Source organism: Dendrobates tinctorius, unplaced genomic scaffold, assembly GCF_039654945.1.
Source record: "Dendrobates tinctorius isolate UK_male_01 unplaced genomic scaffold, ASM3965494v1 ptg000103l, whole genome shotgun sequence".
Lineage (NCBI taxonomy): Eukaryota > Metazoa > Chordata > Amphibia > Anura > Dendrobatidae > Dendrobates > Dendrobates tinctorius.
In genome coordinates this window covers 1,798,589-1,823,912 of record NW_027361771.1, presented here as the reverse complement: position 1 = coordinate 1,823,912, position 25,324 = coordinate 1,798,589, and the positions used below count along the sequence as shown (strand labels likewise).

Genomic DNA, 25,324 nt, shown 5'->3' with positions numbered 1-25,324 from the left:
GGCACGTGACATTTTTTGATCGCTTTTTATTCCGATTTTTGGGACGCAGAATGAACAAAAACCAGCGTTTCATGAATTTCTTTTGGGGGAGTGCGTTTACACCGTTCCGCGTGCGGTAAAATTGATAAAGCGGTTTTATTCTTCGGGTCAGTACGGTTACAGCGATACCTCATTTAGGTCGTTTTTTTATGTTTTGTCGGTTTTATGCAATGAAAACTATTTTATATAAAAAATAATTATTTTTGCATCGCTTTATTCTGCGAGCTATAACTTTTTTATTTTTTCGCTGATGATGCTGTGTGGCAGCTCGTTTTTTGCGGGACAAGATGACGTTTTCAGCGGTACCATGGATATTTATATGCGTCTTTTTGATCGCGCGTTATTACACTTTTTGTTTGGTGGTATGATAATAAATAATTATTCTTTGCTTCGTTTTTTATTTTTATTTTTTAAGGGGTTCGCTAAAGGGGTTAACTAATGGGACAGTTTTATAGGGCGGGTCGTTACGGACGCGGCGATACATAATATGTGTACTTTTATTGTTTTTTTGTTTTTTTTTATTTCCAAAAAATGGATTTATTTGGGGGAATATTTTTTTTTTTTCTAATTTATTTGGCGATTTTTTTTTTTTTTTATTATTTTAACACTTTTTTATTTTTTTTTTAACTTTATTAAATAGTCCCAGGTGGGACATCACTGTCCTGTGACAGATCGCTGATCTGTCACATCACAGATCACTGTGACAGATCAGCAATCTGTCACAGGCAGTGCACAAGGCTTCCTCATGCCTGCGCTTTGCAGGCACTGAGGAAGCCAGCTTCCTGCAGGCCCCTGAAGGCCCCCGTCGCCATCTTGGATTCGGGTGCCTGCAGGAAAGGAACCCCCCGCAGCAGCGCTGCACATTGCACTGCCGTGGGGGCTCTGGGAAGCACGGAGGGAGCCCCCTCCCTGCCAATGCTTCCCTTTAACCCCCGGTACACCGCGATCATGTTTGATCGCGGTGTGCAAGGGGTTAACGTGTCGGGGGCGGTCCGTGACACCCGGCCGCGATCAGCGGCGCTCACCACGTGGGCGCCGCTGATCGCGGTAGACGTACTATCCCGTCCATGGGCATAGGGGCCCGGGTCCCATGGACGGGATAGTACGTCTGATGTCAGTTAGGGGTTAATGTCTAGTGACTGGAGCCTAGAGAGTAGGTGGTCAATAGTGTTGAAAGCTGCAGAAAGGTTGAGAAGAATGAGCAGAGTGTGGCTACTGTTACATTTTGCTGTCAGAAGGTCATTGGTAACTTTGAGTGCAGTTTCAGTCGAATGTAGAGGGCGGAAGCCGGACTGTAAAGGGTCTAGGAGGGAGTGAGTGGAGAGGTAACTGGTAAGGCAGGAGTAGACTAGGTGCTCCAAGAGTTTAGAGATGAAAGGGAGATTGGAGACTAGTCTGTAGTTGTTTGTGCAGGATGGGTCAAGAGCGGGTTTCTTTAATAATGGAGCAACAATAGAGTGTTTGAAGGAGGATGTAAAAATGCCCAAGGAGAGGGAGAGATTAAAGATTGTAGTTAGGTGAGTTGTGACGACTGGAAGAGATGTGAATGAATGGGGTCGGTAGTGCATGTAGTCGGACGAGAACAAGAGAGGAGTCGGGAGACTTCTTCTGTGATGGGATCAAATGTGGAGAGTGAGCCAGGAGAAATGCAGGGAGGTATGGGAGTCACAGCACTTAATGGTTGGGAGCGGATTTCCTGACGGATGTTATCTATTTTCTCTATAAAGTGGGAGGCCAGGTCATCAGCACAAATGTCTGTGATGGGGGCTTGTGCTTTTGGCCTGAGGAGGGAGTGAAAGGTGTCAAAAAGTTTCTTGGGGTTGTTGGATAGTGAGATGATCAGGGTGGTGAAGTAGGTCTGTTTGGCGAGGTGAAGGGCAGAGTTATAGGTTCTTAACATAAATTTGAAGTGGATGAAGTCTTCTGGTGTGCGGGTTTTCCTCCATAAGCGTTCAGCACTCCTAGAGCATCGCTGGAGAAGTCGAGTTTGCGATGTGAGCCAGGGCTGTTTTACTCTGTGTTTGAAGGTTCTGAGGGTGAGGGGCGCTACTTGGTCAAGGGTGCTTCTGAGAGTGTCTTTGTAGTGATGTACAGCCAGATCAGGACAGGAAAAAAGGAGTTTGGGGACAGTGATGAATGTAGGGAGTCTGAAAGTGTATGAACATTAATGGCTTGTAAATTTCCGAATGTGTGGTAGGTAGGAGTGTGCTGGGGTGGGCGAGGATTTGTGAGCGTGAAGGAGAGAATGTTGTGATCAGAGAGGGGAAGGGGGAGTTATTTAGGTAGGAGATTGAACAGAGCCGGACCAAGACCAGGTGAAGGGTGTTAACGTCTTTGTGTATCTCAGAGGTTGAGCGCTGTGAGAGGCTTAGAGAAGTGGTTAGTGATAGAAGCTGGGATGCAGATGTGGAAGTGGGGCTGTTAATGGGGATGTTGAAGTTTCCCAGGATAAGGGTTGGGAGTTCATACATGAAAAATCAGACATCATAATGAGTCCTAAGCCATATGTAGATTGTAGGGGTAAACTCCATGCTTTCAGCCCATCTCTCTATGTACCACCATGGTCTGGTGGACTTCATGTATTATGTAGAAAATGGAAAGTTCCACAAACAATATCATATTTTTTGGGGGGGTGACCTCAGAAGGTGGACTTGTATTAAAGTGGTTGGCTATAATAAGACCTTTTAGGATATTATAATGATCATAAGCATTTCAAAATTATACACCACATTAATGACATAGTGAAAATGTTAAAAGGTATGAAAAAAAAACAACATCCTGCTCCCTTACACTGAGTGTTGCTGAGACTCACTGGAAGGCATAGTGGTACTTGCATTCTTTTTGGTCCATAATTGAATAAGTAGAGTCAAGCTTTCTGGTTTTAGATTGCACCCCTCTAGTTTTTTCCACATTTACTACTGACAGTAAACATGTGGGAGTTAAAGTATGTTCACAGAAATCTTTTTTTCAAATTTCTGTATGTATTTCAATACAAAAAACACTGACCTAAAAGGTATTTGTGCAAATCATGGCACCAGTCATATTTTTGGCTTTGATTCCAAAGCAAATGCACATTGAAATTTTGCATAGTAAAAATCCACTGTCTGATCATACCCTAAATATCATGGATTTCTATACATATCTTACCACCAGATGTAAATGTAAGGACATGCATGTGTAACAGAGGTCTGTGATGAATGCCATATATTGGTATCCATCACCTATAATCTATTTATATAATTGCCTTGTAATGTTTTCATTTCCTGTTCTGTCCAGATGTCACCGTATCCCAGAATTCCAAGGGGAGGAAGTTCACCGACCGCCATATTGGGACACCCAAGAGATGGGTGTCACAATATGGAAACTGCTGCTGGTACCACCAGTGGAACACCGTCACACCACACAAACACACACACACTCTATACGCCATACGCAACACATTCACACTCACACACTCAGACTCACACATTCATACGCTCACACACTCACACACATTCACACACACTGACTCTCTGAAACTCAGTCACACACCCACTCTCACACTCACATTCACACACACTGACACGCTCGTACACACACACACTATACGCCGTACGCACAACACACACTGTATACGCCGTACGCACCACACACACACTGTATACGCCGTACGCACCACAAACACACTGTATACGCCGTACACACACACTGTATACGCCATACACACACACTGTATACGCCGTACGCACCACACACACACGCTTTGTATATGCCGTACGCACCACACACACACGCTCTGTATATGCCGTACGCACCACACACACTGTATACGCTGTAGGCAGCCGCTTGCGCGGTACCACCAGCAGAACACCATCGCAAACACGCCGCCGCTGAGATCAGCCTAATGATTCACTGACCGCCGCCATCTTTGTATCGGAGGAGCGCATGTGCTGTTTATATGCGACTGCCATTATCTGTCTGCTCAAAGATGGCGGCGGTCTGATTTACTGCGCTTGTGTGAATTCCGCGCAGGCACAGTGAATCATTCGGCTGATCGCGGCGGCAGAGGAGGCCGGTCACATTAAAGGGGTTTTCCCACAAACGAAAGCTCATTTTAAAATTTGTATGTGTCTGACCGTGTACGGAGCATACCACATCTCTTGGGCAGGGGAGGAAACAAAAGACAATACTGACATTACAGCAGAGGATCACAGAGGATTCATTTTGTGAGGTAAAATATTTCACTGACTGTTTTTAAACAATATTTTATCTCACAAAATGTATCCCCTATCCTCTACGGTCTCCTGCTGTAAGATGGAGAGCACATGGGGTACACAGATCAAAGAAGAGATCACGTGAGAGGAGAAGACAACAGATGGGGGAGAGAGAAAGTGCACGGGTAAGAGAGACAGAGCACAGGGGGGAGACAGCTCAAACGGGACAGCACATGAGGGGAGAACATAGCACAGGAAGGAGAGAGACAGCAGACAAGGGGGATAGCACTTGGGGTAGACAGGTCAAAGAAGAGAGCACAGACGGGAGAAGGCAGCACATGGGGAAAGAGAGAGTGGATAGGTGGGTGAGCACATGAGGGGGAGAGATTCTCAGCGCTGCAAAGCCTGCCCCCATTGTGACATTACCGCCCTCCTGATGCAATAGCATCGGGCCTCCATCTAGCATATTTATATTTACTCTGCGGCACCTTCCTGTACTGGTAAATAAAAGGGATGGTTACTGAAGGCAAAAGGACACTGTTTTGGTCTCCATCTGGTTAGTGGGGTCTTGTGGAAACTTTAGCATACAATACAGGATGTTTTCACAGCATATATGTTCAGCTAACTGCTTCGACGCAGTGTGCATTATTCAGCCTTATTTTCCCTAGTTCTATATAATATAATCCTGTAGTAATGAAATTTGGAGGATATACAGTGGGGAAAAAAAGTATTTAGTCAGTCAGCAATAGTGCAAGTTCCACCACTTAAAAAGATGAGAGGCGTCTGTAATTTACATCATAGGTAGACCTCAACTATAGGAGACAAACTGAGAAAAAAAAATCCAGAAAATCACATTGTCTGTTTTTTTTTCATTTTATTTGCATATTATGGTGGAAAATAAGTATTTGGTCAGAAACAAGCAATCAAGATTTCTGGCTCTCACAGACCTGTAACTTCTTCTTTTAGAGTCTCCTCTTTCCTCCACTCATTACCTGTAGTAATGGCACCTGTTTAAACTTGTTATCAGTATAAAAAGACACCTGTGCACACCCTCAAACAGTCTGACTCCAAACTCCACTATGGTGAAGACCAAAGAGCTGTCAAAGGACACCAGAAACAAAATTGTAGCCCTGCACCAGGCTGGGAAGACTGAATCTGCAATAGCCAACCAGCTTGGAGTGAAGAAATCAACTGTGGGAGCAATAATTAGAAAATGGAAGACATACAAGACCACTGATAACTTCCCTCGATCTGGTGCTCCACGCAAAATCCCACCCCGTGGGGTCAGAATGATCACAAGAACGGTGAGCAAAAATCCCAGAACCACGCGGGGGGACCTAGTGAATGAACTGCAGAGAGCTGGGACCAATGTAACAAGGCCTACCATAAGTAACACACTACGCCACCATGGACTCAGATCCTGCAGTGCCAGACGTGTCCCACTGCTTAAGCCTGTACATGTCCGTGCCCGTCTGAAGTTTGCTAGAGAGCATTTGGATGATCCAGAGGAGTTTTGGGAGAATGTCCTATGGTCTGATGAAACCAAACTGGAACTGTTTGGTAGAAACACAACTTGTCGTGTTTGGAGGAAAAAGAATACTGAGTTGCATCCATCAAACACCATACCTACTGTAAAGCATGGTGGTGGAAACATCATGCTTTGGGGCTGTTTCTCTGCAAAGGGGCCAGGACGACTGATCCGGGTACATGAAAGAATGAATGGGGCCATGTATCGTGAGATTTTGAGTGCAAACCTCCTTCCATCAGCAAGGGCATTGAAGATGAAACGTGGCTGGGTCTTTCAACATGACAATGATCCAAAGCACATTGCCAGGGCAACGAAGGAGTGGCTTCGTAAGAAGCATTTCAAGGTCCTGGAGTGGCCTAGCCAGTCTCCAGATCTCAACCCTATAGAAAACCTTTGGAGGGAGTTGAAAGTCCGTGTTGCCAAGCGAAAAGCCAAAAACATCACTGCTCTAGAGGAGATCTGCATGGAGGAATGGGCCAACATACCAACAACAGTGTGTGGCAACCTTGTGAAGACTTACAGAAAACGTTTGACCTCTGTCATTGCCAACAAAGGATATATCACAAAGTATTGAGATGAAATTTTGTTTCTGACCAAATACTTATTTTCCACCATAATATGCAAATAAAATGAAAAAAAAAACAGACAATGTGATTTTCTGGATTTTTTTTTCTCAGTTTGTCTCCCATAGTTGAGGTCTACCTATGATGTAAATTACAGACGCCTCTCATCTTTTTAAGTGGTGGAACTTGCACTATTGCTGACTGACTAAATACTTTTTTTCCCCACTGTATATGGCCCCTGGAAAAAAAATTGTAATATTTTTATTTTTTTCAGGGGCCATGTCTGGTCACTGGGTGTCATGGTTGAATGAGCATTGTAATATTCGTTGATGAATTTTTCTGCTAATGTGTAAATGACCAGTATCATGTTTTAGCCCTTTCAGATGCTCACATTCCTACTTTTGTTATTGCTCTAGGATGCCCTAGGAATCCTGCCCATGGGAAGCCCGATGACCTCAAGCATTTCCTCTAGCATCACATCTAGCCTGGCTGCTACACCTCCCAGTCCAGCAGCTATAAGTGGTACCTCCGGTATGAATGCCAATGCCCTTCCCTTCTACCCAACCAGTGACACTGTAGAATCAGTAATAGGTGAGAATTTTGTTGCCTTTGCAAAATCTCATGTAAGTAGCGATGCAAACCTTTCATTTCTCAATAAACGTGGAGAGATCTTTCAGTACAAGAAGCTGTTGTCACTCTGAAAATAAAACATTTCTATATACCCCTGCAAGGGAACATAGCAAAGTTATATCTGCTTTTGTCTATTTCTTATTTTAGAAAGGCCACACTTCAATTTATTTCTTCATTTCTGTTGGTTAAAAATATCACTTGTGCCACTCAAACCGGTGATGGACTCTCATAAAGTTGGCTTAAATGCCATTCCTTTCATTGCAGTTACTGTGGATAACTGTACTAATTGGCAGTGGATAAGTATTAACCCCTTTCCGATCTGTGACGCCACATAGGCTTCATGAAAGTCGGTGCCAATCCGACCTGTGACGCCTATGTGGCGTCATAGCGAATCGCGTTCCTGCGGGTCGGATGACTGGGGTTACTGAAATGTCACCCGACCCGTAGGTACAGGAGGACCTGTACTTGACCCTGCGGGTGGTGGCTTTGCTCTGATTGGCTGTTTCACTTTCAACAACCAATCAAAATAATTGTAATATTTCACCAATGAAACTTGTTGAAATATTACAATCCAGCCATGGCCGATGCTGCAATATCATCGGCCATGGCTGGAGTCCGTGATCTGCCGCCGCCAACGACTGACGGTGGCGATCTGCTGCCGCCGTCAGTATTTTCTCCCCTCTGTCCTGTCCTCCGCTCCCCTCTTTTGCCCTCAGTCCTGTCCTCCGCTCCCCCCGCTGTCCGATCCCACCCCCTCCCCCCAGGTACTTCCCGGTGTCTCTCCCGGTGTCCCTCTGTCTCCAGGCCTTTCCCCATGGGCGCCGCCATCTTGTTCCAGTTAAATAAAAAAAAAATGGCGGGCGCATGCGCAGTGCACCTGCCGAGATCTGCCTGCCGGCACCCGGCAGATTCCATTCATTCATTCCAGGTACATTTTGTTCACTGTGAATAGACCCTATCACAGTGACGAAAATAAAAAAATAGTAAATAAACCCCCCCTTAGATAGGGAAAAATAATAAAATAAAAAAATGTATTTATTTTCATTTTTCGGTTAGGGTTGGGGTTATGGTTAGGGTTGAAATTAGGATTAGGGTTGGGGTTGGAATTAGGGTTAGGGCTGGGATTAGGGTTAGGCTTGTGGTTAGGGTTATGGTTAGGGTTGGGGTTAGGGGTGTGTTGGGGTTAGGGTTATAGTTAGGGTAGGGATTAGGGTTAGGGGTATGTTGGGGTTAGGGTTGGAGTTAGAATTGAGGAGTTTCCACTGTTTAGGCACATCAGGGGCTCTCCAAACGCGACATGGTGCCATCATTGATTTCAGCCAATTTTGCGTTCAAAAAGTCAAATGGTGCTCCCTCCCTTCCGAGCCACGACGTGTACCCAAGCAGTGGTTTACCCCAACATGTGGGGCATCAGTGTACTCAGGGAAGATTGCGCAACAACTTTGGGGGGCTAATTTCTCCCTTGGGAAAATAAAATCTGGGGGCTAAAAAATAATTTTTGTGGAAAAAAATGATCTTTTGTTTTCACAGCTCTGTGAAGCATTTAGGGGTTCAAAGTGCTCACCTGACATCTAGATAAGCTCCTTGGGGATCTAGTTTCCAAAATGATGTTACTTGTGGGGGGTTTCTACTGTTTAGGCACATCAAGGGATCTGCAAACGCAACATAATGCCCGCAGAACAATTCCATCAAAGTCTGCATTCCAAAACGGCACTACTTCCCTTTCGAGCCCCGACGTGTGCACAAGCAGTGATTTCCCTCCATTTGAGGTTCTAGGGTACTCAGCACAAATTGGACAACAACTTTTGGAGTCCAATTTATCCTGCTACCCTTGTGAAAATAAAACATTGTTGGCTAAAAATCATTTTTGTGGAAAAAAAGGATTTTTTATTTTCACGGCTCTGCGTTATAAACTTCTGTAAAGCACTTGGGGGTTCAAGGTGCTCACCACACATCTAGATAAGCTCCTTGTGGGGTCTTGTTTCCAAAATGATGTCACTTGTGGGGGGTTTCTACTGTTTCGGCACATCAAGGTCTCTGCAAACGCAACATAACACCCGCATACCATTCCATCAAAGTCTGCATTCCAAAACGGCACTACTTCCCTTTCGAGCCCGGCGTGTGCCAAAACAGTGGTTTCCCCCCACATTTGGGGTACTAGGGTACTCAGGACAAATTGGAGAACAACTTTTGGGGTCCAATTTCTCCTGTTATCCGTGTGAAAATAAAACATTGTGGGCTAAAAATCATTTTTGTGGAAAAAAAAATGATTTTTTTTTATTTTCATCGCTCTGTGCTTTAAACTTTAGTGAAATACTTGAGGGTTCAAAGTTCTCACAACACATCTAGTTCCTTGGAGGGTCTACTTTCCAAAATGGGGTCACTTGTGGGGGAGCTCCAATATTTAGGCACACAGGGGCTCTCCATACGCGACATGGTGTCCGCTAACGATTGGAGCTAATTTTCCATTCAAAAAGTCAAATGGTTCTCCTTCCCTTCTGAGCCCTGCCGTGCACCCAAACAGTGGTTTATGACCACATATGAGGTATCGGTGAACTCAGGAGAAATTGCCCAACAAATTTTAGGATCCATTTTATCCTGTTGCCCTTGAGAAAATGAAAAAATTGATGCTAAAAGAACATTTTTGTGAAAAAAAAAAAAGTACTTTTTCATTTTTGCGGATCAATTTGTGAAGCACCTGGGGGTTCAAAGTGCTCACTATGCATCTAGTTAAGTTCCCTGGGGGGTCTAGTTTCCAAAATGGGGTCACTTGTGGAGGAGCTCCAAAGTTTAGGCACACGGGCTCTCCATACGCGCCATGGTGTTCGCTAACGATTGGAGCTAATTTTCCATTCAAAAAGTGAAATGGTGCTCCTTCCCTTCCAGGCCCTGCCGTGCGCCCAAACAGTGGTTTATGACCACATATGAGGTATCTGTGTGCTCAGAAGAAATTGCCCAACAAATTTTAGGATCCATTTTATCTTGTTGTCCATATGAAAATGAAAAAATTTGATGCTAAATGAACATTTTTGCTGGAAAACTTAAAATGTCCATTTTTTCCTTCCAAGTTGCTTTAGTTCCTGTGAAGCACCTGAAGGGTTAATAATCTTCTTGAATGTGGTTTTGAGTAGCTTGATGGGTGCAGTTTTTAGAATGGTGTCACTTTTGGGTATTTTCTGCCATATAGACCCCTCAAAATTACTTAAAATGTGAGGCGGTCACTAAAAAATATGGTTTTGTAAATTTTGTTGTAAAAGTGAGAAATCGCTGGTCAATTTTAACACTTATAACTGCCTAGCAAAAAATAAAATTTGTCTCCAAAATTGTGCTGATGTAAAGTAGACATGTGGAAATGTTATTTATTAACTATTTTGTGTCACATAACTTTCTGGTTTAACAGAATAAAAATTCAAAATTTGAATATTGCGAAATTTTCGCCAAATTTCCATTTCTTTGATAAATAAACGAAAAAATTATCGACTAACATGAAGCCCAATATGTCACGAAAAAACAATCTCAGAATCGATAAGATCTGTTGAAACCGTTCCTGAGTTATTACCTCATATAAAGGGACATTGGTCAAAATTGCAAATAATGGCCAGGTCATTTAGGTCAAAATAGGCCGGGTCGTGAAGAGGTTAATAGACTAGGCCGTTCTGGAATGTAAGGAAGAAGGAATAATCATGTTTATGGGTGCTGCGCCACCTGAAACGCGTGGATGCCAGCACTAATGTAGCATGAAAGTTTTTTATATACCCGCTGTTTTATATTCATCTGAATAAAAAAGATTGTTTGCTCATCAAGCTGGATTATTCCTTCTTCGTCGACATTATCATGCCACGGCAGAGCCGTCATCCGTGCTTCCGAAAGCACAGGAATCCATACTAGTGAGCTGGAGTCTTTTTCTAGTTCTAAAATTCACCAGATTTATGAAAGTGGCTGAAGGGAAGGGATAAAGTTTGCACCTCTTTAGACTGGCTAGCCCAACTTTATACCACCTAATTAGTTGGCTTACTTTTTGGCAGAAATTTGCATCAACATTTTGGCATATTTTTTGCCGCTTGGTGTTTGGTATTCAGGCAAAGCCTCATTTCCAGCAAGATATAGAAAGTGTCTAATATAAATAAATGTAATGAAAGACAAGTGTAGACGCAAACTAGAGCACAAATCTGGTACAATTAGCTTTAAAAAAAATCTTCCCCCTTATGTTTTGTATGAAGAACATGTGAATCGTAAACTAGTTTCTGCTCTCAAGATTTTGTAGAAATTTTTTTTTTTTAAGTATTCAAGATCAGACTTTCCAAGTCTTTAAAAAATCAAAACATACATTTGATATTTTGTGAGATAAAAAGAATCATGGGTGTGAGAGATCCTTAACAGAGCCCCAAATCCTGAAGTATTAATAGGAAATCTCAGGCCACTACTAGGTGGCGCACGTTACACATGGATTTAGACTGTTTCCATTGAACTTACTGAGAACTGTATAAATCGGCAGTGCAGTCTCACTACAGCATAGCTCCTGTACCAGACTTTGTTGCCTATCTGAACAAATAATAATTTATTGCCTAGCTTTCATAATTCACTTGTAGATATTTATTTATCCAGTGACTCCAATACCTGTAAAGTTCACATCTATATATATAAAACTCAAAATCTGTAGTAGCCCTGTCAGGAACACTGCACTGTACTTGCTCACTGAGCCAGTGCGCGTGTCCTGAGTAAGACAAACTGTGCTCAGAGATACCTGTGGAGCGGGCAGCAGCAGAGAAGATGCGTGCTTCAGACCCGCAGGACCTGAAGCACGTGACTGCTGGGGGCACAAAAAATTAAAGGAAATCTGTCATCCCTTTTTTCAAATATGAGCTGCCGGCACCGCCATCAGGGGCTTATCTACAGCATTCTGTAATGCTGTAGATAAGCCCCCAATGCAACCTGAAAGATAAGAAAAAGGAGTTAGATTATACTCACTGGGGGGTGGTGCGGTCTCGGTCCAATGGGTGTTGCGGACCGTCGCCTCCCATCTTCATACGATGCCGTCCTCTTCTTTCCTTCCTGTCGTGGCTCCGGCACAGGCGCACCGCTCTGCCCTTTTCAGGGTAGAGCAGAATACTGCAGTGTGCAGGCGCTGGACCTCTTTTTTTCTTCTCTTTCAGGTTACATCGGGGGCTTATCTACAGCATTAGAAAATGCTGTAGATAAGTCCCTGATGTCGTTGCCGGCAACTCCTATTCGAAAAAAGTGGTGACAGATTCCCTTTAATCTAGAAGAGAAAGTTTAGTTGACACTTAGCTTTGTCTCTGCAACATTGGTGGAGAACGGGTTACTGAAGCTGGCCAGATCCAGTGATTCGGCTAGCTTCAGAGCAGCACTCACAAGCGCTGTGCTCATTGCCTACGAGACAGGTCACCACTGATAAACTACTCAATTGGAAGTGGTAGGCAATGAATAGTAAACAATTAAAATTCACTCTGCTTTTGAGAACAGAGAATTTATGATAGGAGGTAAATTGTAATATAATGATTACTATTTATTACTCATCAGTCGGGAACATAAAGTGCACCTGCTCGATGGCAGATTGATTGGATCTATTAGGACCCCAGATGCTGTCCCCTAAGAATCCCCCAATCTCATTTAGTGAAGGAAATGTCATTTCAAAGTCGTCCTATCCATCTCATCCAATAGTAGCTGTATAAAAGCCTCAGGCAACTTCAGACAATTTTGTCAGGACCTCTTCTGGGTTGCCATCCGTCCATAAACTCTCTAGGACAGTTCGTAAAAATAAGACACTTTATTGACCTGTCCATAAAAAATGTAAGGCGTCCTTGATTTTTTTTTTTTTTGAAGATGAAGAAGCTTATCCAGACTATTTTAATTGTAATTATCATAATTTTACAGTGAACGCAGCTGATGTCTTCATGTCAGAATTATGGGCTGTAGACATTGATCACTTATTGTAATGATTTAGTACACATTTTCCAATGTGTCTGTAAAATTTGTCTGTCCATGACTTTTTGATAAGCTGTCCAGAGAAAATAGACAGGTTGGCAACCCTGGACCTCTTTCATGTTTTCATTGATCTCACTAGAAAATCCTGCCATAAGCTTTGGTTCATGTAGATCTAAAGCATTTTACCCACTTATTTGCATAAAATATTATATCTTCTTTTTTTTTTTTAACATTTTTCAGAATCTGCTCTAGATGACCTCGACCTTAATGACTTTGGAGTTGCTGCTTTAGAAAAATCTTTTGACAACAGCTCAGTGACGGCTCCTGGAGGCATCATGATAGGTAATGACTATTACAGCTGGTCTCGACGTTGGTGTATACAGGCATCAATATGATTGCGCTCTTCTTCTTTATTCAGGTGGAAGTTTAATGCAGAGCTCTGCTCCTGTAAATATCCCTGGCTCCTTGGGGAGCTCGGCATCCTTTCACTCTACCTCGCCATCGCCCCCTGTCAGCATTTCCTCACATTTCCTTCATCAAACACCGGGACCTCATAGCCAATCAGAAAATACCTTTCTTAATACGTCAGCTGCACACGGTTCATTGGGTGAGTGCCTGAACACAGTGAGGAAATAAATACAATTCTTCTGAAGGCTGGATGTAAAGACAAAAATTGTGGACTGAAAAATCTAAATTATTGTGCAAATTTACCTGAATATACCTGAAAGTGGCAGGCACCCTGACGCGCATTTCACACTGAGCTTTATCCAGGGGGGGGTGCCTGCCGCTTTCAGGTGTGTTCATTTAACACTCATTAGCACATATATAGACTTTTGTAACTGGGCAGCTTTTGTATTCTTATAGCACCTTATGCCTTTTCTGCATTAGTCACTTTTGCACATGCACTTTACATAAGTGATAGCTGTTATGCTGAAAAGCTTTGTACTGCTCCCGATATATATATTTATTTGGCACTTAGATTTTTACAACATTTGGAACATTTATTTATGCCCAGTTGTAACCTCCTTTTTTGTGCAATATGTACCATGTTTACATTAAACGATGGATTTCTATGCAGCTTTTTAATTGTATTGCTGTCCCTATTTTTACCTTTGTTGCACTAATGCCTTATACAAATAGAAATAAAATAATTGAGTAATTTTTGGTAAAGACTTCCCTGTGTTTTTTTCTGTTTTTGCATTATTTTGGGAGTACCAACTAATAGGCATATAAAAATTGTCTGATTTACTTTATTATTAGAAGTTGGGTCATTATCTAGTAGCACTATAAATGTGTGATTTACGACAGATCCTCATAAAGTGATTTCTTACATTTTAAGATTTGTCTGGCACTTTACAATGAATACCTTCTCCTTGTGACTGGTCATCAATATAAAGTGAATGGGTGTGTCGGAGCAGAAATCTGTGGCGGCCAAATAAAAGCAATATAATGGGCGAACACCGCGGCCCCGTACATTGCCTAGTGGCTGCTAAGAGATAAGGTGTATTACTTGGCAGTGGCCAGTAAGCAATGTACAGGAGCTCCTGTCTTCGGCGCTGGGCGTTGCTTGCATGCGGACGACCCAGTTTTCAGCTGTCAGATCTCCACTGATCTCTGGATAGTTCATCAGTTGTAAAGACAGAAACAAGCCCTTTAAATTGACCCCCTTCCAGATGGATACGTGCTCTTGCCAATTTAGTATATTTTCATATTCCTCATTGTGTTGTGCTCCCCTTTATGTTTCTACTCTGAAAAATCTATGAACCAATTGACAGCAGCTGGACATTGACACTCCTGCACCAGACAATATTGAAAACAGGAATACCAAAGTTTGTTCCAATGACAAAGAAAAAGGAAATAAGAAGTAACACGCTACTTGCTCATAGTGAAAACTCTGCATTATCCCTTAACGACTGTCGATACGCCTTTTAACGGCGGCAGTTAAGGGTACTTATTCTTCAGCGCCGCTTTTTAACGGCACTGAGAAATAAGTGTATAGCGCCCCCCAGAGTCGGAAATTCTCCGGGGTCTCGGCTACCGGGGTACATGATTCTGCTCGATTTTTACCGTCCCTAGTGTTGTGATCAAAACAAACCGCAAATTTAACTGAAGTTGTGCATGACATATTCCAGATAAGAAACCAGACCTGTGGAAACAGGTTGGCGTGTTAATACTTCTTATTTACTATGTGGTTGTCGGGATTGTTACTTTGTAACAGGTGATTTGTATGGTGGCAGCTAATAGCACCAGCAGTAATTTTAAAATTAGAAAATGGAAAAACCCATCTGTCAATTTATTCACACTTTTCCTGGTGGGAATAGCATAGGGAGAATACAAGAATGAAAAACGTTTCCAGCATTATTATTTTATTTGCAATACAAGTATTTATTAGGGTATGTGCACACGCTGCGGATTCTGCTGCAGATTCACAGCGGTTTTGGCTCTGCGGGTCCGCATCAGATTCTGCTGCGTTGTACAGTACCTTTATTTCCTATGTAAAAAAAAAACGCTGTGCACATGCTGCGTTTTTTTCCGCGCGGTTTTGCTGCGGGTTACAATCCGCAGCATGTCAATTCTTTGTGCGGTTTCCGCTGCGGTTTCACACCTTATCATTATGAGGTGTGAAACCGCAGGGCAAAACCACAGGCTAATCCGCAGATAAACCGCAGGACTTTGGTCCTGTGGATTTACCTGCAGATTTCTCTACAAAATCTGCACAACCAAAAAACTGTGTGTGCACTTACTCTTAAAGCAGTCGTTCGTTCGTTAATTTATTGAGGCCTGATTCATTTTCTGTCTGTTGTAAAGACCTCTCCTTTCTGGTGTACAGTACAATCCTGAGTAGTTGGAGAGAATATTGTTGAGTCTTTTGGGTACACTTTTTCTTTTGATTGAACATAATTTGCTATGTTTCCTTAGTAATGCCGGTGTCTTGTCTATCTTGCTATCCATGCAGGTCTGAATGGAATGAATAATAGCATATGGGAGCACTTTGTATCTGGTAGCTATTCCCCAGGAACATCCCCAGCATTTCCATCAGGCCCAGGAGGAGCTGAATTGGTAAGGCTCAGACAGGAACTAGAGGAAGCCAGTAACACCATCAAGCAATGGGAACACTCATGGAAACAAGCTAAACAGGTACCCTATGGAGCATGTTGCCATCTGCCTACTATATTTTTCCTTAAGGGGGAATCTGTCACCTCAAGAAATGTCATTTACCTGCAGATATAGGGGTAATCCCTCAACCCTCCATGCTTCCTGGAAGCGCAGCTGAAGTGAGAAAATAAAGTTATATTCGTCCTGCAACAGCTAGCTTCCATTCTTCAAGGCGGAGCAGGGAGCTGTTAGTCACCGCTCACTAAACTGTAAGCGAGCTGTTACAGTGGTGGAAAAAAGTATTTAGTCAGCCACCAATTGTGCAAGTTCTCCCACTTAGAAAGATGAGAGAGGCCTGTAATTGACATCATAGGTAGACCACAACTATGAGAGTCAAAATGAGAAAACAAATCCAGAAAATCATCTTGCCTGATTTGGCAAGATTTATTTTGAAAATTATGGTGGAAAATAAGTATTTGGTCATTAATAAAAGTTCAACTCAATATTTTGTCATATATCCTTTGTTGGCAATGATACAGGTCCAACATTTTCTGTAAGTCTTCACAAGGTTGGCACACACTGTTGGTATGTTGGCCCATTCCTCCATGCAGATCTCCTCTAGAGCAGTGATGTTTTGGGCCTGTCACTGGGCAACATGGACTTTCAAATCCCTGCTAAGGTTTTCTATGGGACTGAGATCTGGAGACTGTCTAGGCCACTCCAGGACCTTCATATGCTTCTTACGAAGTCACTCCTTCATTGCCCTGGCGGTGTGCTTGGGATCATTATCATGCTGAAAGACCCATCCATGTTTCATCTTCAATGCTCTTGCTGATGGAAGGAGGTTTGCACTCAAAATCTCACAGTACATGGCCCCATTCATACTTTCATGTACATGGTTCAGTCGTCCTGGTCCCTTTGCAGATAAACCACCCCAAAGCCTGATGTTGCCACCCCCTCGCCTCACAGTAGGTATGGTGTTCTTTAGATGCAACTCAGCATTCTGTCTCCTCCAAGCACGACGAGTTTTGTTTCTGCCAAACAGTTTTACTTTGGTTTCATCAGACCATATGACATTCTCCAATACTCTTGTGGATAATCCAAATGCTCTCTAGGTACCCCCGAGTGATTCTGGGATTTATGATCATCGTTCTTGTGATCATTTTGACCCCACGAGGTGATGTCTTGCTTGGAGCCCCAGATCGAGGGAGATTATCAGTGGTCTTGTATGTCTTCCATTTTCTTATTATTGCTCCCACACTTGATTTCATCACACCAAGCTGCTTGCCTATTGCAGATTCAGTCTTCCCAGCCTGGTGCAGGGCTACAATTTTGTTTCTGGTGTCCTTCGACAGCTCTTTGATCTTCACCATAGTTTGGAGTGTGACTGTTTGAGGTGGTGGACAGGTGTCTTTTATACTGATAACAAGTTCAAACAGGTGCCATTACTACAGGTAATGAGTGGAGGACAGAGGAGCCTCTTAAAGAAGTAGTTACAGGTCTGTTAGAGCCAGAAATCTTGCATGTTTTTAGGTGACTGACCAAATACTTATTATCCACCATAATTTGAAAAATAAATCTTGCCAAATCAGACAAGGTGATTTTATAGATTTGTTTTCTCATTTTGACTCTCATAATTGTGGTCTACCTATGATGTTAATTACAGACCTCCCTCATCTTTTTAAGCGGGAGAACTTGCAAAATTGGTGGCTGACTAAATACTTTATTTTCCCCCACTGTATGGGTATGTGCACACGTTGCGGATTTTGATGCGGATCTCTCTCTCTTGCCTCAAATACACAGTGTAGTGCATAGGAAGTGTTAGTGTATGGTAAATTAAGAATTGCTGTGCACATGCTGCGAAAAAATCGGTGCAGATTTGCACTGTTTTTTTTCCCGCAGCATGTCAATTTTTTTTTGCGGATCCAAAGCAGCAGTTTCCATTCTGGCATATGGAAAATCTCTCTCTCTCTCTCTCTTTCTCTCTCTCCTGATCTCTCTCTCTCTCTCTCCTGATCTCTCCCTCTCCTGATCTCTCTCTCTCGCCTGATTTCCCTCTCTCTCTCTCCCCTGATCTCTCTCTATCTCTCCTGATCTCTCTCTCTCCCCTGATCTCTCTCTCTCCTGGTCTCTCTCTCTCCTGGTCTCTCTCCTGATCTCTCTCTCTCTCCTGAGCTATAGTCACAATTTTTCTATAGATTATAAACATGCCTTGATTGTAAACCCCTTTATGACCTTTTGATTTTCCATTTTTGCACTTTCCGTTTTTTCTTCCCCTTCTTTCAAGAGCCATGACTTTTTTTATTTCTCCTTCAATATAGCCATATGAGGGCTTATTTTTTGTGGGACGAGCTGTACTTTTGAATGATGTCATTTATATTACCATATAATGTACTGGAAAACGGGCAAAAAAAAACCAACGTGCAGTGACTTTTCCCAAAAAAAACAACAAAAAACTGTATTTCCTGACTTTTTTTTTTTTTTTAATTTACCATGTTCACTATATGTGGTTAAACTGACCTGGCAATATGATTCCCCAGGTCAGTACGAGTACGCAGATTCCAAAGATGTATAATGTTTTTTTTTTATTATTTATTTAAGTGGTGAAAAATTTTTTTTTGATATTTGTAAAAAATATTTTTTTAACTTATATTGCCATTTTCAGAGGCCAGTAGCGTTTTCATTTTTCCGGATCTGGAGCTGGGTGAGGGCTTAATTTTTGCGTCCTGTACTAATGTTTTATTGATACCATTTTGGAGTAGATACATTATTTTGATCGTCTCTTATTGCATTTATTTTCAATGTTACGAAGGCCAAAAATAATGTAATTCTGGCATTTTTAATTTTTTATCGTTACGTCGTTTACCGATCAGATTAATTGTTTTTATATTTTGATGGAGCCTCCACCTTTGTTGTAAATATAAGTCAAAGGTCGTGGAGGGGTTAATATGGCATATAAAAGGTCAAAAATGTTTTGGTTTATAGACAATAGACCACATATAACATGGAAAAAAACATAGTTCTCTTCTGTTCTCTCGCTAGGCTTGTGATGCGTGGAAAAAAGAAGCTGAGGAGGCCAATGAAAGAGCCACAGCAGCCAGCATGGAATGTGACTTAGCCCGAGAGCAAAGAGACGCTCTAGAGCAACAGCTAAAGAAACTGCAGGAAGAGCTGGAGAGAGTCCCAGGAGCACAAGACTCCAAGCTACATGGTGGTGCTGTTAATGAACTGGAGGGTCTTCCTCTCTCTACTTTATTTAGCATTCAGAAGCAGCTACATGCCAACCTTGAAAGGGTTGATAAGGTTAGTCTGAGGGAGTGGGACATTGAAAAGTACCTTATGATCACATATAGTCATGGTTGTAAGTGTTGGCACCCCTGAAATTGTTCCAGTATTTCTCACAGAAAATAATTTTAATTACACGTTTATTTCCTTTGTGTGTTTTGGAATAACATAAGAAGAGCAGAGAAAAAAAGGCAAATTGGAAATAATTTCACACTAAACCTCAAAAATGGCCCAGACAAAATTGTTGGCACCTTTCCAAAATAGTGTGTTAACAAATTTGTTTGAAGCATATGATGCTCATTCAAACTCAACTATGGCAAGTAACAGGTGTGGGCAATATGAAATTCACACTTGAAACCAGAATAAAATGGGAGAAGTTGACTCAGTCTTTACAATGTGTGCCACACTAAGCATGGAGAACAGAAAGAAGGGAAAAGAAGTGTCTGAGCACTTCAGTACCAAAATTGTTGAACAATATCAACAATCTCAAGGTTATACAGTGGGTATGGAAAGTATTCAGGCCCCTTTAAATTTTTCACTCTTTGTTTCATTGCAGCCATTTAGTAAATTCAAAAAAGTTCATTTTTTTTCTCATTAATGTACACTCTGCACCCCATCTTGACTGGAAAAAAAAACAAATGTAGAAATTTTTGCAAATTTATTAAAAAAGAAAAACTGAAATATCACATGGTCATAAGTATTCAGACCCTTTGCTCAGGCACTCATATTTAAGTCACATGCTGTCCATTTCCTCGTGATCCTACTTGAGATGGTTCTACTCCTTCATTGGAGTCCAGCTCTGTTTACAAATCAAGTCCTATCAGTTTAATTAAAGGCACACACCTGTCTATAGAAGACCTCACAGCTCACAGTGCATGTCAGACCAAATGAGAATCATGAGGTCAAAGGAACTGGCCAAGGAGCTCAGAGACAGAATTGTGGCAAGGCACACATCTGGCAAAGGTTACAAAAGAATTTCTGTAGTACTTAAAGTTCCTAAGAGCACAGTGGCCTCCATAATCCTTAAATGGAAGACGTTTGGGACCACCAGAAGTCTTCCTAGACCTGGCCGTCCAACCAAACTGAGAAGAGCCTTGATGAGAGAGGTAAAGAAGAACCCCAAGATCACTGTGGCTGAGCTCCGCAGATGCAGTAGGGAGATGGGAGAACGTTCCAAAAAGTCAACTATCACTGCAGCCCTCCACCAGTCTGGCCTTTATGGCAGAGTAGCCCAACGGAAGCCTCTCCTCAGTGCCAGACATATGAAAGCCCACATAGAGTTTGCTAAACACATGAAGGACTCACAGACTATGAGAAATTAGATTCTCTGGTATGATGAGACGAAGATAAAACTTTTTGGTGATAATTCTAAGCGGTATGTGTGGGGAAAACCAAGCACTGCTCATCACCTGCCCAATACAATCCCAACAGTGAAACATGGTGGTGGGAGCATCATGCTATGGGGGTGTTTTTCAGCTGCAGGGAGAGGACGACTCGTTGCAATTGAAGGAAACATAAATGTGGCCAAGTACAGAGATATCCAGGATGAAAACCTCTTCCAGAGTGCTCTGGACCTCAAGACTTGGTCGAAGGTTCATCTTCCAACTAGACATTGACCCTAAGCACATAGCCAAAATAACAAAGGAGTGGCTTCAGAACAACTCTGTGACCATGCTTGACTGGTCCAGCCAGAACCCTGATCTAAACCCAATTGAGCATCTCTGGAGAGACCTGAAAATGGCTGGCCACCAACGTTCACCATCCAACCTCAGGGACCTGGAGAGAATCTGCAAGGAAGAATGGCAGAGGATCCCCAAATCCAGGTGTGAAAAACTTGTTGCACCATTCCCAAGAAGATCATGACTGTACTAGCTCAAAAGGGTGCATCTACTCAATACTGAGCAAAGGGTCTGAATACTTATGACCATGTGATATTTCAATTTTTCTTTTTTAATAAATTTGCAAAAATGTCTACATTTCTGGGTTTTTTTGGCAGTGTTGGATCTTTTTTCTGCTTGTGCTGGTGTAATGTCAGCTAATGCAGGATCATATTGTATGTTTGTACATTTCTTTTTATAAGTTGTTGGTCTAATGAATAATAATCTATTCTATTGCAGGCTGTATTCCAGCTCCAGACTATGAAATGTTGCAAGTGTCAGGACCAGAACAGAGCAGTGTTACAGTGCCAACATGGCGTGCTATGTGAAGTTTGTGCGGTCGAGGAAGGAGAGTGCACTAACTGTCAGCTTCCTATACAACCTGTTCTGCAGCCATGACCCTTGCAGGCCTGGACAGAACAAAACTGTTTTTTATATACTTATATAAATATATATATAAATATATTCATACAATGGAATCTAGCAAAAGCTGAGCACTTTTAACAAAAAGTTTTTCATTCCTTTGGAAATTGCCACAAAGCCTCTAAATTGTTTTTCCCCCTTTGAGACACTGCGTTAAATCAGTTCAGAATCCTCCATGTTGGGGGTGGCTGTCCAGGCAAATGGTGGCTTCCTTGTTTGCAGCAAATCTGTGCTATGTTATGTTTAGTAATGGGACCAATAGGTGTATATTTTTCCCACGTACAGTCGACATGATGAGAAGCTCTCCAAAGTCTTGGCTTTTGTGCAGATGGGAACACAGAACTTCAATGAAGATAACAAATAAGGGCTTCCATGTGGCAAGAGACCAGCTGGGTCATGAATACGGACATATTGTATTGGCAGGAATTTCTACCTTTGCTCCCCATTCACCAGCGTTTTATAGGAGTACACACATCATAGAAATGTTCAGTTTAAGGTCAGTGTCAATTTTTCCCAGATAGACAAAGGTATTGTGTGAAACATCAGATCCTATAAGTATTTCTTTCAGTATTGTATCCTAAGGAGGGTTTTTTTCTTACTCTCTGCTAAAACTAATCTCTTTCAATGAGAAGCATAAAGGCAGCCATAATCTTGTATGTAAAAGGCTAGCCTCCTTCCTTTTAAAGATGTATTCCCTTTCAGCAAATGTTGCCCCATCAAATACTTTGATTCCATGAGGAATCGGGCACCCATAGTTCAGCTTTTCTGCAGCACCACCACAGTGGAAATGAGGCATAGCACTATTGCTACTGAGAGTGAACCTGACAGTTTATTAATGCTGCCCAAACCACAGGCAGCATGATTCAGAGCCTGGATTTACGATCGCAGGCTGGTATATTTCTCTCTGAAACGCTCCGGCATGTCATAGACGGGCCTGTGTCCATAATGCGTGATGAGACTAGTCTGACCTCACCCCTGGCTGCATTCTCTCCACACTGCTGTAGGTAGTTGTCAGGTTTTTACCACATGTAGACCTGTCAATCACCTGGAGCAATGCTGGGAATAGCTGACCTGGGGCACGCCTGACTAGTCTTGCCTCTGCTGATAGTAGGTGCCCAGCCGGCTCTTCAAAATATATATTTATCTAATATACCTGACTGCAGTTGTACAGCCAGGCTCTGATTCAGGCTGCCCATGATTTGGCTGACAAGTTCCCTTTAAACGTCTGGGTTGTTTATGAAATTCATTGATATGTTCGGACCTACAGATCAGGAGGCGCTCTACTTACCTGCTGTCTACAAAAGGATAACGGTTGTAAGGAGGGACCATCATAGTGAACATGCAGTTTAGTCTGTTCGCACCATGTTAAAGCAGGAGAGTTTAAGAAGATTCACTTTATTATATTAGAAAAGATTCAGTCTTTTTTTTTTATATTCCTTGAAGGGGTATTCCCATCTCCAACATCCTAGCCCAATATGTAGCAGGTATAATAATAATTTAATATTAGCAAATAACTTCAATTAGAAATGTAGTATAGTTTTTCTGATTCACTGTTTTTCTTTCCTCATGTGCAGGGCACTGCAGGACCTTATTGTATTTCCGGTCCGAGTGTCGGCAGCAGTGTTGGGTATTGATGCGATATAAGATTATCTCAGCACAGGAACATTTTATTTAAACACATCCAATTGTGGAAATTATTATTATTCCAAGATCTATTGATTAAAATTAACTTTTGTTCGTGGGAAAACCCCTTTAAGTGAATGACTTCCATGTTTGTGAAGGTTTAAAAGAAGGCTGGTACTTATAGATAGGACCGCCCACTGGACTCCTAACTCCAGAAGGAGCAGAAATTGAAACCATTGAGCCTAGTTATACCGAATCTTTTCTGACAACACTATGTAACTGATGTATCTTTCATTCCTGCTCATTATGAAGTTTGAGTTCTACTGGCTAGTGACAGCTTGGTCATTGTGGAGGCCCAAAAAAGGGTGAAAATCCAGCTCAAAGGATAAAATTCATGGATTTTATTTTCAATTCAATAAAATCATAGGTACAAAGAGGGCAGCTATGTACAGATAGGTATACCCTGTGAAGGGAATTACCTTGGACTGAATTGCAGAGTAGCTGGACACGTTTCGAACACAAGGTTCTTAAACTCAAGGTTCTTAAACCATTGAGCCTAGTTATACCGAATCTTTTCTGACAACACTATGTAACTGATGTAACTTTCATTCCTGCTCATTATGAAGTTTGAGTTCTACTGGCTAGTGACAGTTTGGTCATTGTGGATGCCCACCCACCGGACTCCTGAGCCTAAAATGCACAAATTGAATAAAGTTATGAATCTTTTTGTACAAACCTAAATATACTGAGAACCTCTTGCTCTAAACCCAGCCCACCATATATTGGACTTTATATGTTTAACATGACAGGTTCCCTTTAAGTTAAATGCTCTAAAAGGGCTTTTGGCGAAATGGATAAGCATCTGTGTAAACTTGACAACCCCTTTAACCAGCCTAATAATAAGAGTCACACATGATTGTTTTTTTACAAAAATAATGTCAACTCTAGTATTGTAGCCTCCTTAGTGAGGTTTATGTATTAACAGAGGATTTGGGGATGTATATTTGTAGCTGTTTATACTGTGCGCTTTGTACATATAGGTATACAGATAATAACGACGTAGAACCTTGTAGTCCCAGCAGTCATAGGAAATATATGTTCACACAAAACATTATGTAGAGATTTGGAAACCAAAACCTGAAAATGTTTTTTGTAACTTTACATTTGTTACTAACCACACCGAGATTCTAGTAGTATATGGGGACCGTATGCATGACTGGAAGCAGTAAGAGAGTGCATGGAAGACCTTTGCTTGTGTATTTATATATGTTTGAGGAACATAAATCCTTCATTCATTTCATTTTAGGTCAGGGGATTGTCTTTCAAACTATATGCCCAAGAGTGATGATAGTTTACTTTTAAAGTGTGATGTTCATTGCCACATCTGCCATGTTGGGGATATAGACGGAGATCAATTGCATACAGGAGTATTGAGCAGTGGACTTTCTTTGGAAATTCGTATATATCCCCACTAAAAGTTTTGATTTGTCAGAAGGTATTGTAAGTTGCCAACGTTGATAATGTTCAGAAGTCTTGTTTTTATTTGTATTGTTCTTTTGATACTAACAAACATTCCACATCGGTCCCAATGACCCTTTCTAGCAATGTCCCAGTTTTTTTTGGCCAACAATGATTAACTTAAGGCCTCCCTTCCCTCCTAGGATTATTATTATTAATTAATTATTTTTTTTTTGTACTTTGAGATTGCTTGTCTGGCATAATCAGAAAAGGTTTGTATCAAAATCTAAACATGTGAATTTTCTTTTTTTTTTATATATTTTAAATAAATCTATGTGAAAAATCAACTTTTTCTTGATTAGTAAACAATAAAATGAATTTCTTCTGAATAATGGTTGTTTACTATTATGGTTTAGATCAGGGGTCTCAAACTCAATTTACCCGGGGGCCGCTGGAGGTAGAATCTGGGTGAGGCTGGGCCGCATCAGGTTTTCCACAAGAAAGCTCTTACAAAAACATTCCAATGTTATCAAATGTCTTTATTTTTTCATCTTATTTTGTGTTAAAAAATAAAAATAATTTAACAAAATCATAAGAAAAAATAAATCAATCAGTAATAAATAAAATGAAAATGATAATAATACAGCAGACATAGAACACTGA

General features: G+C 41.7%; 1 protein-coding gene across 3 annotated transcripts in view; it reads left to right on the top strand.

Moving 5' to 3' along the window:
• UNK (unk zinc finger) overlaps positions 1-25,008 on the top strand; it is a 124,723-nt gene extending 99,715 nt beyond the window's left edge. The window contains exons 12-18 of one of the 3 annotated variants that reach the window (XR_012234555.1): positions 6,740-6,914; positions 13,140-13,241; positions 13,318-13,506; positions 15,856-16,037; positions 19,038-19,298; positions 21,398-22,076; positions 24,510-25,008. Coding sequence is in view for 2 of the 3 variants with exons in the window: in XM_073587923.1 (XP_073444024.1) it covers positions 6,740-6,914; positions 13,140-13,241; positions 13,318-13,506; positions 15,856-16,037; positions 19,038-19,298; positions 21,398-21,556 (1,068 nt within the window). In the remaining variant the exon portion in view is untranslated. Of the gene's footprint in view, positions 1-6,739; positions 6,915-13,139; positions 13,242-13,317; positions 13,507-15,855; positions 16,038-19,037; positions 19,299-21,397 lie in introns of all 3 variants that reach the window. The other 2 variants (XM_073587924.1, XM_073587923.1) reach the window with 2 other exon arrangements.
• The last annotated feature ends 316 nt before the right edge of the window (positions 25,009-25,324 follow it).